We start from the raw sequence: 15,656 nt of genomic DNA, 5'->3' as shown, positions 1-15,656 counted from the left end.
CGTGGGAATTGAAAACAAACAGACATGTCAGAGCTGACTGATTGGCTCATTAGATGCCTCTGGACTGCTGCGATTTAGAAAGGATGGGACAAACAGACATGGATTTCCGCCCCTTATTAACAAGTTGTGACGCATCTTCTCAGCTCTGTCAGGTTATAAAACCCAAAGTCTTTTACGACTTAAAAATGGTGGGAGTTTGGGATCGATAAAAAAATAAGCCAACCAATGATAAACCTACTGTCTGTAGGTGTTTCTTCAAGGGAATATGTTGAAGCGCTGCTTCAGATTTTGTTTATGCTTTAAAAACAATAAAACCTTTTTGTTTTCAAAGTTTAACCAGGGCCCTGCGATGGACTGGCGGGCTGTCCAGGGTGTACCCTGCCTTTCGCCCAAAGACTGATGGGATAGGCTCCAGCTTCCCTGCGACCCTTAATCAGACTAAGCGGATAGGATAATGAATGAATGTTTAACCAGCTTCCTATGTTGAACTTTAACCCTTTACGTACCATACTATGAATGACATGTAATTTCTGTTGCCAGTGATAAAATAGCATGTACATAGTTAAACTTTGCTAGCTTTTACTGCTGTGAAACTACCTTTTTATCACAGAAAGTTCAACATGTAATAAATGGTGGCTCCATATGGCAGCTAGGTCAGGCCACTTATTTGCCTATTTATCATGTAAAAACAGTTTGCATGGAAATGCAATCAGACTGGACATAACCTTTACTAACACACCCAGCAGAGCAGGGCTGCTACAGCACCGGTCTCACTTCTGCCTGCTAAACAAAGGGTTGTTCAGTTTCATGAGCTGTGTCTATGAAAAGTGTGTGGAACATGTTGTTTTCTGGAGAAGAGCGTTCCATCATATAATTCCTGATTATATCAACTTAATAACTTTAAAGATACGTTTTGAGAAAGAAAAATTATGGAGAGTTGAAGCAGGATATTTTTCTCATTTCTAGTCTTTGTGCAAAGCTGCTGCCTCCTGATTTTTATCAGGAAGATGTAAACTGGGCTCTGCAGCAAAGGAAAAGAGAAGCTTTTCCTTCAACCAAAACAAATTATGCTTTTGTGATGATGGTTTTTCATTAGACGGGCTCATTTAGCGATAGAAAACGTTTGACGTTGCAAGATAAAGTTTGATTACAATGCTATGACAGACTGGTCACCCGTTATGCAAAAAGGTATCCAAAAATCACAGAAAAAAAATCAATCAATCAATATTTTTAAATCCAGCGTTCACTCATGTACTCGTGCCAGCACCAGTTGGATTACACTGGTTTGTAGACACATACTGTGGGATTTGTACACTGAGGGGCAAATTTTGAGTCCTTTGCTCTCCCTTCCCCCTTCAAACCCAACCTACCATGTAGGAGGCTCTGGTCATTCAAGCAGCCAGGCCCAGGGGGGCACCAGTCTCCCTGGAGAATAGTATCGTGACACCCAAATGACACCCTTGCAGCCTCCTCGAAAGACAAATCGGTGCTAAGCTCAGCTGCAGATTGCACATTTTATCAGCCCTGCACAGAGGCTTGACTTTCTTAAAGTTGCTTGCGTGTGACAAATCAATTGAAGCGCCAGTGAAAAGGCACCCTTCATGCCGTTAGGACGGGATCTGTAAATAGTTTGAATAAACTCGTAAAACGTAAGAAGCCTGACAAATTGTTTTGCACCTGCATTGCTGAAATGACTGAAACATCCTGATGTTAATGCCTCCAACCCACCACCAACACCCCTCACCCAACCACATGCTTCCTGTTTTCAAGGCTCAGCTCTATCAATGTGTGGAGTTGGATCCAATCTGTCTTTCTGCCTTTTAAAGCCCAAACCGGCGAAAAGTTTAATCAGACAGATGATAGCAGATAAAAAAAACATTTCTTACCATGCATGACATGCAAAGTGTCTTTGTGGGAGTAGAATGACCAAACAGGACTTCCATTAGACCTTTCCACCATTTGGCGGTAGATTGTCACTTCTTGCTAAGTGGAAAATACTCTTAAATGACTCTTAGACCATGTAAACCAAAGTCCCCTGGTTTGTCTAAAATTTCTAACAATCGGTATTTTACAGTGAGCGACCCTTCATTACAATGGTGCAGTCCATGGTGATGGCAGCATCATCCTGTTGTCATCTAAAAACTCTTCAATAAAACAAAGATTTGCAATGCAAGTTATCTTTTTGAGTCATTTCAACATAATTATTAATGAAAAGAAATAGGTTTTTAAGTGATCAGTAATTGTATTTTTTGACTTGAGGTTTTTCAATAATAACACACTGTTGTATTAAAATGATCAATAAGGAAGAACATAAAAACATTAAATTTTAAAATATATATATATTTTTTTAGTAAACTATACTTAAACAGTACAATTTTAAAATGAAAACTTTTAAGTTGACAGTATTTTATTTTATAGTGTTTGTTTACTTTAAAAAGATCATTTTGTTAACTTAAATTTTATTAGGTAATCAGTTACCACATGAGTTTTGAGTAATGTGAACTTAGTCGGGTTTACTCCCATGGGGGTGTTTGTAGAGGATAGATGGAGAAACCTTTAAAGCAGATCTGAGTAAAACCTGTAACAGAATGCTGTGAATCTCAGGTTCATACAAAGACATTTTAATGTCTGGCTCTGAGAAAACTGTGAAGTCTGGAGCAACCCAGCCAGAATCTGCAGCTGAATAAAAACCTGAAAGGTTTCAGGAGAACATTGCAGGGTTTATACAGCGTTTGATTATTCATCTAAATGGGAAGATCAGATTTGTGTTTAGTAGAAGAAGTCTCTTCTCATCTATGCAATGTTTGTTGAGACGCTTTACATCGCAAAATGATCATTATTTTAGTTCTAAATGCAGACGAACATAATAATTATAATCAAAATAAACACTTACAAGTTAAGTTACATCTTATAATAAAAACATAATATTAATCATAATATTAAGTTACATTTGATTAGTGCATTTTAGTACCTTAAGGTGCTTCAAAGTTCTAATAGTTATGACCAACTACATGTGTAGTGGTGCATCTCTGTCAGTGGTTGTGCATTGTGTGCAGTAACGGGAAGTCCAGCTCTTTACAAGGATTTGTCTCTTTTGGCTTGGCTTCTTCAGAAGAGTTGGCTCTTTCACCCCCAATATGTCTCTTTATTTAGCATCAGAGCTTCTATTTTTAGCCTAATTTTGCAATTATGAATGGTTTGTTGGTTATTAAGCACATTTCCTTTCTGGTCTTTCTTAAAATAATCCCTACATTATATATTTTAAAAACTTTTTATTATTCTAAATGCTTATTTAAATGTGTGACTGAACCCTGAACATAATAAACACATTAAAGGTAGAGTATGTTAGATTTTCAATATCTTCAAAATAAATTAACTAAAAAAAATAACTACAATCATAATTAGATAGTTTTTTAAACATGTAGGTTCCAGTCTGTCCATATTTGATGCGTTATTAAATTACAAGTTTAATTAATGACAACGTCCCTTCTTGAATGTTTTCTGACCAGTAAAAAAAAAAGTACTTTTTTCCACCAGTAGGGGGAGTATAAGCCCATTTATTGCAGAGCGGCTCTGAGCTACAGCTCACAAGCGATTCCTGTCCTCATTGGAGCTGGCAAGGAGGAGGGGTGAGGGCTGAGTTTTGCTCATTACTGCCAACCTGTGGTGATTTGTGGAGGTAGCAGTTTTGTGGTTTTGCTGACGACCTGGTGTTTGCCACCTGGTGCTGGAAAGAATCGCCTTGAAATCTTACATACTCTGCTTTTAAATAAAGTCCAAAGTCTTAACATTATGACACCAAAGATTCACTAATTTCATCACTTTTTACACATTAATTAATCATTTAAATCGAGCTCCCATCTCTCGCTGAAACACTGCACCCGTCCTCTGAGAGTTTACCCACCTTCCTTCTTTCACGTATCGGTGTAACGCTCGTCTTTCCTCACATCTGACTGGCCAAGCGCCATGCCGTATAAATAAAGCCCACCCCTTATGGATCTTTCTGGTTTCACTTGCACTGCAAAGATGCAGCTCTTACAGCCACCTTGTTCACGACTGATGCACCACCAGCAGCATGAACTGGTGTTTAGCCCAGCTCTGGTAGACGAGAACATGTGTGGAGGTTCAGGACTTTCATTCCTCTTTTCACTCCTCACCATAGTTACTTGTTAGAATTAGCAAAAATCATAGTGACGAAGAGCTATGTGAGAAAGAGGAAGACAACCCCACCCCGAACTTTTATGTTAACTCGGACTTATCTGGAACATTAATATCAGAGGAGTTGAAAATGTGTGTGTGTGTGTGTGTGTGTGTGTGTGTGTGTGTGTGTGTGTGTGTGTGTGTGTGTGTGTGTGTGTGTGTGTGACACAACGGTGTGTTCAGAACAAACGCGTTTTGAGCGGCAAGAGCGGCAGGTTTCCATATAAAGTCAATGTGGAGGCGCGGCAAGAGGGCGTTGAGCTTTCTCGCGTTGCGTTTTGAGCTTTTTGGGCGTTGGCGTTCCACACTGAACGCGCGTCAAAAGCCAGAGATGGGCCTTTGACACGCGTTGGGGCGTCAACCAATCAGAGCGATCAGAGGAGGATACTGGCGATACTGGAGGATTTCTGTGGTGAACCCAGACACGGGGCTGAGATGCCATTACTCCGTGCAATATTTAGGATAACCATTCCTTGCTAAAAAGCTGAATGTTACCGATTTGGCAATGTAGCAAGATACGTTGCCTAGCAACGCTTTGTTTGGGGGGGTTGGCGGCTCGCTGCTAAGTGCGGCTCTTGTTGCATTAACAGTGACTATCACCGCCCTACAACAACGTTCTCTAACTTTGTCTATTAAATAAAACCATGCATCCCTCCTCTCTTTTCTGCTGTGTTTGCCGCTCGCTCCAGACAAGCGGTAAACGCGGCAGGAGCGTTTTGGGCGTCGGACACAAAAGTGGCAGTTTAGTGACCAGTGTTTTTGACGCTCAAAACACGTTTGCTCTGAACACACCGTAAAAATGTTGAAAGTTATGTTGAAAATTCTGAATCTGGTATTTTGTAGTTAAGTAATCTTTGGCATCACATATGTCAGCCTTCGTAAGGTACATGGATACCTGCAGTTTCTCTGCAGAGGCATCGTATGTTCCCTGCATCTGCATGTTTTTCGTATGAATTGTTCAGAACGATGTTTTTTAGCAGCAACTTTGCGCAGTGATTGTCAATGAGGGTCCAAGACGTATTTCCTGTTTCCTGCTCTGTTGTTCCTGTGACGTTCATCGCTGTCTTGACCCTTCCAGTGATCGACGCGCCCAGCCAGGTGGATGTGCGTGACGTGACCGACACCACGGCGCTGGTGACCTGGTTCCAGCCTGTGGCTGACGTGGACGGGGTCAGCGTCTCCTACGGGCCCAGCCTCAACCCCGCCGATCGGAACATGGTGGAGCTGCCCTCCACTGACACCCAGTACCACCTGGGAGGCCTCGCCCCTGACACCCAGTATGAAGTGTCTCTGATGGCCAAGAGGGGAGACCAGATCAGCATCCCCGTCTACGAGTCCTTCCTCACAGGCAAGGCCAACTGCAGCTTGGTGTTCTTTGTTTTCGGGCCAAAAAAAGACGTGCCATAACATAACTGTCCTCCCACATGAAAGCAGTCAGCCATGAACACTTTTTAACAGCCAAGTTTAATTAGCTGCCAGAGGGCTTTGGGGACCACACATGCTTTTCTTGTTGCTATATGTTTACGAGGGTGGACATCCTGCTGATGTGTAGACGTGGCTGAGTATGGAACGCTCCCGCTGGCTTCACTTATTCTGGTATTTTATTATACGGCCTGGTGTTGGATATAATCCTCGTTAATTTGCCTTTTTTCTTATCGTTGGCTGCAAAACAGTGTCACTTAACTGAGATGCTTCTGCAGGGATCCAGACTCATCATTTTGACCTCTTGCACATATTTAGATGAAATCATTTCTGCCACATTTACATAGAGAAAAATTATTATTCTGCCACAAATGGTTCCTCCAGTTGCATGATGGTTAATGCTGGTTTGTATAAATGTGATAATAAAGCATAGTTTTTATTAGCTTTTATAGATGCAAGCATGTTGGAAGTGACTTGTGTTTGGACGCGGCCAGTCCTGGAAAAGTTGTTGTAGTAAAACAATGTGAGATAAAGTGTCCAGTTACACTTTTAGTTTTTCCTGCTCATTTTAAACGTCTTTTCTCTGTATAGGAAGTAGGAGTATCAGATGAAAGCCATATTTGTAAATTGCAAAAGGAGAAAAGAAGTTTTGCTATAAGTCTGGACCACCTGGTTAATCCCAAATCAATCCCTGTGTTGTAGACCTGGACGCTCCCAGAGACCTGCAGACAGTGGAGCTGACAGACGAGAGCATCACTCTGGAGTGGAAGAACAGCCGGGCTCAGGTGGATAACTACCGCATCAAGTACGGACCTCTGTCCGGAGGCGATCACGGAGAGCTGCTCTTCACGTCTGGACCCAAGGACTCCACCCAGGCCAAGATCACAGGTACAGATCATTTCAAACTAACATCTTTGTTGATTTAGTAGGTTCTGATTCACATCCTGCAGCCGTCTCAATGGAGGAAAAAGGTTCAGAAAAGCCTCACCGAAACACGCGTTACACCATGGTAACTGTACGAATGGCGTCTAACTACTCTCCTACGACTGACAGCAGCAACAAGTCATTTTCCATCTGCTGCAAACGCACAACAAAGGCTTGACTTGACTGAACTTTACTTTTAACTATTTAACTGACTTCTCTACCATTTAGCAAAGCGAATACTTCAGTGACTGTTATGAATCTTTTCCTAAGTTCACTTGGTTTGGACATAAACTACCAGAGTAGGTTATTTTTTACCCCATTTCTGTTTAACATTTAAATCCATCCAGCATGTCCATGTAGTGCCCAGAAGATCCAGTTTGCAGATAAGAGACCTACTGTCCACAGCTTCCACTGTGGAAACTGCAGGTAAAACCCACATGGGACCATTATCGGCAATGAGCCCCACATGGACATGCTGGTTGGGGCCCATTTAATTAATGTCACTACATTATTAAATCAAGCATTTGCTATAAAAAACAAACAAAAAAACCCCCAATGATTCATATTATTATCGTCCAAAAGAAGAGAACGTAAAGAAACTCTTTCATCTTGCTTTTTTTCTTAGCATGAAATTTAAATTTTAAACCCAAATCTCGTTTTAATGCTTCAGATTCAGAATCTGGTTTCTCCGACAGGTTGGAAATAAAGTCTATTAAGTGTTTTGTTAACCATTGATCCGGTTTTAATACAATAAGTTTTCCAGTCAGAGCACGGATAGACAGTGATCCTACATTATGTCAGACATAACAGCACATCATGAACTTAAACTTGTTTATAATAACTTATAAATTATGTTCTTTAGATTATTTATTAAGTAAACGCTTTATTAAAGCATGAAGAACATCTTGCCTTTAGACGGTGATTTCATCTCCAAAGTTGCTGATATTTTACTGATAATGAGAAGTATTAAAGTTATTGACCAGTAGAAAAGCCTTCAGCTATAAGTTATTGATTATTTCTTATGAAGTTTTCAGTTCCACTGGTTACAGAGATTTTTACAACCTGGCAACCCGGATGAAATAAAATGTCTCTGTTACGGTGGCTTGGGTATAATTACGCATGCTTATCCAAACCAGGCGCCTCTCAGATTAATTAAAATAAATGACAGAAGTTTTCAAGTTCAAGCAAACAGAACTTTATTCATTCGCCTTGCTTTTATTTCCAGTTGAACCGATTCATGAGCAAAGCTTCAGTCAGCACGTATTGTATCGATCAGCAAAATGAAAACGCCATTTCAGGCCTTCCAAACTCAGCTGTTTTCATTCTTGTGCTTGTTCTGCTGTCACGTCGGCTCATTACCACTTTGCATCCAAATGACGAAGCTGAAAAGCTCCCGTGGAAGATAAATGTGTGTGTGTGAATGGAGTTTTTTCCTCTGTCTTGGGGTTCGAAGTGTTAGTGGAGCTCCCTGTTCATGTTATTTCCAGCCTCTTCATTTTCAGCCTTTGTTTAGTGTTGTGAAATGTTTGACCGTCTACAAAAGGCCCCGGCTTTCTTTTAGGGAAGAAGCAGGAGGGAAAACAGAAGCCCGGGAGGTGTCTGGCATTCAGACGCTAAATGAGAAAAAACAGTGTTGCTTGTTTCACCGCGAGAATTTGTTCAAACAAGAGAGCAGGCGTGTTTTCATCTTTCTGCACCGCTGACATCATACAGCCTCGCTCTGCTTTGAGGCGGACGGATCTCGTTTGTTTCTGGGCTGTAGCACTTCAGCACGGCGGGATTAGACGCCATGAGAAACAAACAAACAGAAGAAACGCTTCCAAAAACAGACCAGTACTGTCTTTGTGTGACCCAGTTCTTTGTCCTTGGGAGGCCCAGCCCATGAGCATAAAGCACTGCGTCCATTCAGCGGACACCCCCCATACTCCACACACACCTCAGCACTTCTTTCACACACTTATTATCTGTAATTGCCTTCACGCTCGTGATTTTATTGATAATGAGTTTCCTGAGCATTAGGTGTAATTTCATGCAGCACGGCTCTGTGTGCGATGACCTCTGTGGGAGTTAATAAAGGAATTAGAGGCGATCAGTATGAGAGAGGACTTCATTGTAAAGACCGAACGGCCCCTGGAGCCTGCTGTATCATAGCAAAGAGTGTTTCTGCTCTGCGACAAGAGCTCTATAGATCCATCAATGCAAATACGGGGTTGATGCTCCACAGAGAGCGCAGGCATACCATGAAACGTAATTAGCCTGCATTCTATTGTGCCGTCGAGCCACAGGAGAGTGTTTTTGTGGCTCTGGAGCCATTAGTGGAAACAGCTGGCCACTTGACTACAGACACTCCCTCGGTTCATTCGTTGACCCCTTGGTGGATTTGCTCAAACAAAAAATAACACTTCCTACCCTCTTGTGACAGCGTTCTTACGTCACCCTGTTCTGCAGGACTGAGACCCGGAACCGAGTACGGGATGGGTGTGACGGCGGTGAAAGATGAGCGGGAGAGTTTGCCCACAACTACCAACGCAGTGACTGGTGAGATGCTCCCATTTACACTTCCACTATCATCACATGTGACCCAAAACTTCACACACTCTCTGATTTAATGGTTCTCTACAGTTTCTTCTTCTACCAAATAACTTCTTTATTACTTTTATTAACTTTCTCAGATCAAAAGAGGAACTAGATAGTGTAAAGCTAAATAGTGTAAAGAGCGTCCATCTTAAACCTGTGACGCCTACAGATCATAGACTGCATATAAAAGATGGACGGAGTCTCTGTGACGTCACCTGTAGCTTTCTGAAGAGCGGAAGTGAAGCTCACTGGGTGGTTCCAAACATCGCCATCTCAACGGCGTCAGAAAATAAAAAATGGGCAAAGAGGTGGAGCTGAAAGGGGGGCTGTGAGCGTGGAGGCTTGACGTCGATCGACCTGCCAGTAGCTAGTAGCTAGTAGCTAACTGAGCTAACCCAGAGCTAACAGGAGCTAACCAGCTAATGGAGGTTAGCAAGCTGAAGCTAAATTGTTCTGTTAACTTGCTCCTAATAAAGCTGTTCTACATTTTGCCTTATATCAGGTACCTGTCAATCAAAAGGACACGCCCCTAAACTTGCCGACTTTCGAGATTAAATTACTTTTAAACGGGCGAGTTAGAAAAAAAAAATTCACTCCCCCCACAGTTGTCATGAAGGTAAACCTGCCCTATTAAACCTAAAATGTTTTTTGTACCAGGCTGTAAACATGTTTATTTCTGCTGTAAACATGTTTATTTCTGCTGTAAACATGTTTATTTCTGCTGTGAAGTTGGTCTTTTTAACATGGGAGTCTATGGGGATTTGCTCTGTTTTGCAGCCCCTAGTGGATGAAGGGGGAACTGCAACTTTTTTGGCACTTCTGCATACGCTTCACTTTTAACCAGAGGTGTATAATCCAGGTGCCGTAAAGTAAAAGTCCTGCCATGTTTTTGGATCTACTTGTGCATTTAGAACAGGTGTTTACACTAACAGGCTCGTCTACCTTGCTGTGGAGTTAAGCTAACTAAATTCAACTGGTTTAGTGACTGGTTTGAGCAGCTGCCGTACAGGACTTCTACTTTATGGCACCTGGTTTATGCACCTCTGCTTTTAACCGCTGGAGGCTGCCTCTTTGTACACACATATAATCTGATGGCAGCTTGAGATTTGGCCTTAGTCCAGGTGACATTGCACTAGAATCAGGGTCTGCGACCTGTAACACTTCAGCCTCAGCTTCACTGCTGCTAGAGGAAAATAGAGCCAGGTTAATTTGTATTAATTGGCTCATCTCTGTGCTTGATTTAGCGATGAACAAAAATGTGATGTTGACAGATGATTTCGGAACAGACACACACTAATGGAACAAACTCCAGAAAAAAACAGACTGCAGCAGAAAGAGGAACAACGCAAATGTACTTTAAAGCAGTGGATCACGTCTCCAAGCTCAGCTGCTGCTGCAGGTTTTGTGGCATGGACAATACAAGAAGCATTCATTCATTAAAACTCTCAACATATTCTGATGTTTCTCTTTGCATAAAGAACAGGACCATTAAAATGACAACAAACATCACAGCTTAGCAAACTGATTCGAGTCCAGCAGACTCAACTTGAAATGAGATGTTAAGCTTTTATGTCCACATAAACTTTGATGGTGCACAGTTTTAATGGCATAAGAGACATTTATACTAATCAACAGTCCCAACTTCATCTGCTGTTGTCACTGCTGAATGCTGCGTCTGCCAAGATGCTTTAGTCTGGGTTGTTTTTTTTGTTTTTTTTGTGCACATGTTGCATTAATTTTTCAGCTTGAATTTGTTGTATTTTCCCTCATGTTTGGTTTCCTGTCTCCTCTCCGTGCTCTGCAAACACAACGAGCTGTTTGGCAGAAAGTCGCTGAATTTCTGTTGCATTTCTTTTGGCTGCTGCAGAATTAATCCTCAATGACTCAGATACATTATGGACTGAAGATGTTTTTCCTTTTTACTTATTTAATAAGAAAATTATGAACAAAAGGAAGAAGAACGTGAGAAAAATGTTACATTTTTTAACCAAGATTTGGTTGAATAGCCTGAAATCTTACAAAAATTATGCAAAATTCATTTTCTAATATTAATAAATGTTTGGTTTTTTTTTTTTAAAGAAAAAGCCGATCTTTTTGGATTTGCTGATGTGAAACAATTATCACCAAACCTGTTTGCCTTTCCTTACCCATCAGCCCTGGATGCTCCCAAAGACCTGACTGTAGCGGAGGTGACAGAGACCACCATGATGCTGGAGTGGAAGCGCCCCCTGGCCAAGCTGGACTCCTACAGACTGGTCTATGTTTCAGCTGATGGTCACAGAGCCGAAGACGTGGTGCAAGGCAGCTCGGAGTCTCACACCCTGAGGAGCCTGACGCCCGGCATGCTGTACACCATCAGCATCACTGCAGAGAGGGGCCGCAGAAGCAGCGTGCCCGCCACTATCTCAGCACCAACAGGTTAGTCCTGTCTGAATTATTTCCAGCCAGTTTGATGTAACAGGGTGTGTGATGTGTCCAGCGGGAAACAACACAGGAGAGACACAGTAGGTTTCTAGTTGTGCTGCTGGCGTTTGGTCCAGCAGTGAGAAAACTGACATTTCTGACTCTTTTTTTAGACTCCCACCCAAAAAGCATCAACTTCTCTCCTGTAAAGGTCAACACATTTTTTCCCATTACTTCTTCTACCGTCACTATCATGCCTCTGATCCGTGTGCTGGTGGATTATTGGGAAAAAAAATTCATGATTTCATAGATATTTGTCCTTATAAATAAATCATTTTGTCCAGTCTAGCTTCCATATACTGTCCTCCGGCTCCACATACATCAGACTTCAGGCTCCAGAAGACGATGAGACCAAACAGGTGATGCCGCAGCTGCTCCTTTCATCTGGCAGTGCTTTTCAGGCTTCTCTGGTTAAAAAAAAAAAAAAAAAATCAATCATTGACTGCATTTCGCACACTTGATGTGCATAGACAGAAACGTCAATATTTCACCTCCAAATTATTCACAACTTCACGTCGCTTACTGTCATTGGTCCAGGTGTGAAACGGCCTTTACGTGTAGCTCAACGCTGTCCTGAAGAAAGATCCCAGTTTTTGTTCCAGTTATCTGCTGGTTTTTAACCACAGCCAGGAGTTTAAAATGTATTTAAATTGAGATTGCTAAATCATCTGTAGAAAGGACTCCAGCACCAAACCATGAAGTCTGCATCAGTCTCCAACATCATCAAGGCTAACAAGAGTTGTTTGTAAGAAGAAAGATTCTTTGACACTAAAACTGTGACGAGCAGATGTTTCATATTGCCAGGAGTTGTTTGCCTAAAGTAACATGAAAATGTCTTCATCATGATGAACTTTGCACTGAACCAAATCACTTTAATAACAAACAGACTTGGTATGTACCAGCACAGGGGATCTTTATGCTGGGAGCTGGCAGGAAAAAGAACCGTAGAACCCAGAATTCCTGCTTCTCTTTCCATGAGGTTTCTTGCTGGTGGTGCTCGGTTATAGAGGAAGTTCTTATAAACCCTCATTTTTTTATTTTTATTCTTCGCTGCTGCAGCCAAACCGAAGCAGTGAATTGAATTCATTGTTAACGTCTCAATGTAAGTCAGTGTGTCGCCATCCCCCAAGGCTCATTTATAGAAAAAAATGTGGTGTTTTTTCCCCCATTTTTCCCAACTAAAACAAGAAAAGATAAATAAAGCCTGTAGTTTTCATGCTGCGGTCGGAGAGCCTCAAAGCCAAACTATGTCTCAAGTGAATCACCAAGTTATGCAACGAGTGGCCGTTAAATTCCAGGTTAGGGGCAGAAATCGATACTGCTGGATGGAAATGTTGGTGAATTACTGTCTTTTGTTTCATACTCTGGGATTGTGAGCTCCCAGGAAGACCAGAATCAGGTTTATGAGTGGATGTGAGCTTTATTTCTTTTAGGAACGAGTCATAAAAAGGAATCTCAGCGCACTTTACATGGAGAAGAACCCAACAATCATCTTTAAGCCAGTGGATTCTTTACTTCATGTGTGTTACATGTATGACAGAGGGAAAAAGGCAGTGACAGGGTGCACCTTTGTGTGTGTGCGCTGGTGGCTGAAAGGGCTGGGGGATTGTATTGACATGTGTGCGTCCTGCACAGGGTTCATTCATGTGATAATTGTTGGCGTGAGACCCGCTCCTCTCTGGTTTTGTGCGATTTGACCACGATGAACTGTGGGTCTGTCAGATAAAAGACCACATGCTGAGAGTCGTGTTAAAACTTTGTCTTCAAAATCAGCTTCCCTCTAATCCACGGCCCGGCTGGTTATCGTCTCCAGACATGGGACGCAAACATGGATCACAATCGTGTTGGAGTGGGGAGTGAAGGGGGAGAAAGGGAGGGGTGAGTTAAGGAGGTTGGCGAGCCCTTGAGGTAACCTGCTAACAGAGCGACAGTCTTATATACATAACAGAGACATCAGTCAGAAACTGGGGATGAGAACGCTAAAATAAAGAAGTAAAGTTAGTAAAAATAAGTTTAAAAAATTAATAAATGTTTGTCATTTATAAAATAATAAATATAAATGCATGTAGTTCTCCCACAATATTTTGTTTTGCTATTATCAGACCCTTCCAGGCATCTTTCATACCTTCATTTCCCACACCTGCTTTTTCCTGTTCAGGGTCCCGGTGCTGCTTGTTTCACCTGATATCATGCACGAGGTGCGAAACACCCTGAACTGGTCATTAATTCACACTGTAAACTCTGAGGGGTCTCTGCCTTATCACGGCAATCAACCAATCAATCAAACTTTGTTTGTAGAGCTCTTTCACATACCTCAAAGTAACCAAAGTGCTGTACAGGTAAAATAAAATAAATCAACATTAAAAGCACTAAAATAAAGACAACATGATAGTTAAAAGACAAAATAAGAAAAGACCGAGCGCTCCTGCTCTCCAGAGTTAAAAGCCAACATAAAAAGATGAGTTTTCAAAAGAGATTTAAAACCACTTAAAGTCCCAGCAGACCTCACTGAGAGAGGGAGACTGTTCCAGAGTTTGGGGGCAATCAAATACTTTAGCTTTTGTCTTTATATACTTAAGACAATGTTGACTAAAAAAGCACTCGGAGAGCGCTAACCTCCGCCAAGGGCCACAGTTCTGCCCATATTGTCCAAACGGTGATCCAGATCGCCACCAAAATTAAACCAGATCTCCCTTTTTGCATTTCCAACACCTCCTGAAAATGTCATGAAAATCCGTTCTTAACTTTTGAGTTAACTTGAACACAAACAGATAAACAAACAGATACATGCTGGTAAAAAACAGAACCTCCTTGGCGGAAACAACCATAACCATATTTAATCTTTCTTTTCCCTCGAAACCCTTCCCGTATAATGTGATGCTTTTTTTCTTTATTAACACCTTGGCCCAAAACATATAAAACCATTAAACCATTTCTGTAGGATCTCCTGACTGTACCACTATTTTAGTGACTAAATGACAAATACATTGAAAAAAAAGTTACATCAACTTTGATGCCTGGATACAATAAATATTTATGTTTTATTCATTTTAAACTGTCATTTCTCCAGTTTTACACAATCTGTCTGCATTTCTGCAGAGTTTCAGGTTTGTAAAGGCAACATAAGAGCTCCAGGTGACTTAGTCTTGTTCCTGTGACACCTTAACAAAGGAGTGATCTGAAAGTGGTCATTTAAATGCAGCTGTCATCAGTATGAACGGTTGATTGATCTGCATGTGCAGAAGATGTGACCGTGACATCACACACAGCTGTGATTGGTAAATATGGATGCTAAACATGTTAGCATGTGTGTATCCGTTTTGAAGTCATTGTGCAATCAGAGCCGCCAAATATTTGTACAGGATTGTTTTGTTCATTGTTTACAATTGATCTTGGTGCAGAATTGGTGTAGGAGTGTGAGGCGTAAAAGTCGGGTGAAATGTGAACCGTTCAGACTGAGGGCTTGACAAACATCAGATAGGTGTGTACCAGGGTGTGTTCTATGTGAACAAACTGGATTTGTGCTGTTCAGACTGTCAAAACAATTAGTTATGAGTCACACATGAGCTAAAAAGGGATTTGGGCCACTTTTCCTGCAGTTTGAAGGTGACCTTTGTCCCCAAGTACTGGGATCAAGTTAATATATTTCCAGACTGGGGGGTGCAAACTGGAGTGCTAAAAGAAAAAATAAACAAACTTTAGCTTGAAAGGCCCCAAATGAGCTTCTAACCAGGAACACTGAGCGGTACGGTTTGCTGTTTTGTGTCTTTTCTGCACTTTATGGTCCCTTCTATTGTGGGTATACAGCAAAATGGTACAGTTAGGAAGGAGCTTCTGGTGTCACACGATATAATCAATTAAACAACAAACAAAACAAACATCACTGCTCACAATGAAGGCAAATGAAAAACCAAAACCGCAAACGCTGGTTGACCCCCATTAGTACGATGCCATGTTTGGCGACCTGACTTGGATTTGAAAGGCTCACCTGGACAGGCTAGCCCTTCCGGACTGTACCCACCTGACCTTCCTGTTATCCAACAGCTTACCTTCTTTACTACATAATAAAA

The 15,656-nt window shown here is 41.6% G+C and overlaps 1 protein-coding gene across 2 annotated transcripts in view; it reads left to right on the top strand.

Moving 5' to 3' along the window:
* The window catches only part of tncb (tenascin Cb), a 62,236-nt gene that overhangs the window by 27,063 nt on the left and 19,517 nt on the right, over nucleotides 1–15,656 (top strand). For both annotated transcript variants that reach the window (XM_079251143.1, XM_079251144.1), the window contains exons 7-10: nucleotides 5,279–5,548; nucleotides 6,325–6,510; nucleotides 8,995–9,084; nucleotides 11,278–11,541. In XM_079251143.1, coding sequence (XP_079107269.1) covers nucleotides 5,279–5,548; nucleotides 6,325–6,510; nucleotides 8,995–9,084; nucleotides 11,278–11,541 — 810 coding nt within the window. The remainder of the gene's footprint in view (nucleotides 1–5,278; nucleotides 5,549–6,324; nucleotides 6,511–8,994; nucleotides 9,085–11,277; nucleotides 11,542–15,656) is intronic.

This window comes from Telmatherina bonti (assembly GCF_933228915.1).
Source record: "Telmatherina bonti genome assembly, chromosome: 13".
NCBI classification, from domain to species: domain Eukaryota; kingdom Metazoa; phylum Chordata; class Actinopteri; order Atheriniformes; family Telmatherinidae; genus Telmatherina; species Telmatherina bonti.
This window is presented reverse-complemented; position numbering and strand designations above follow the sequence as displayed.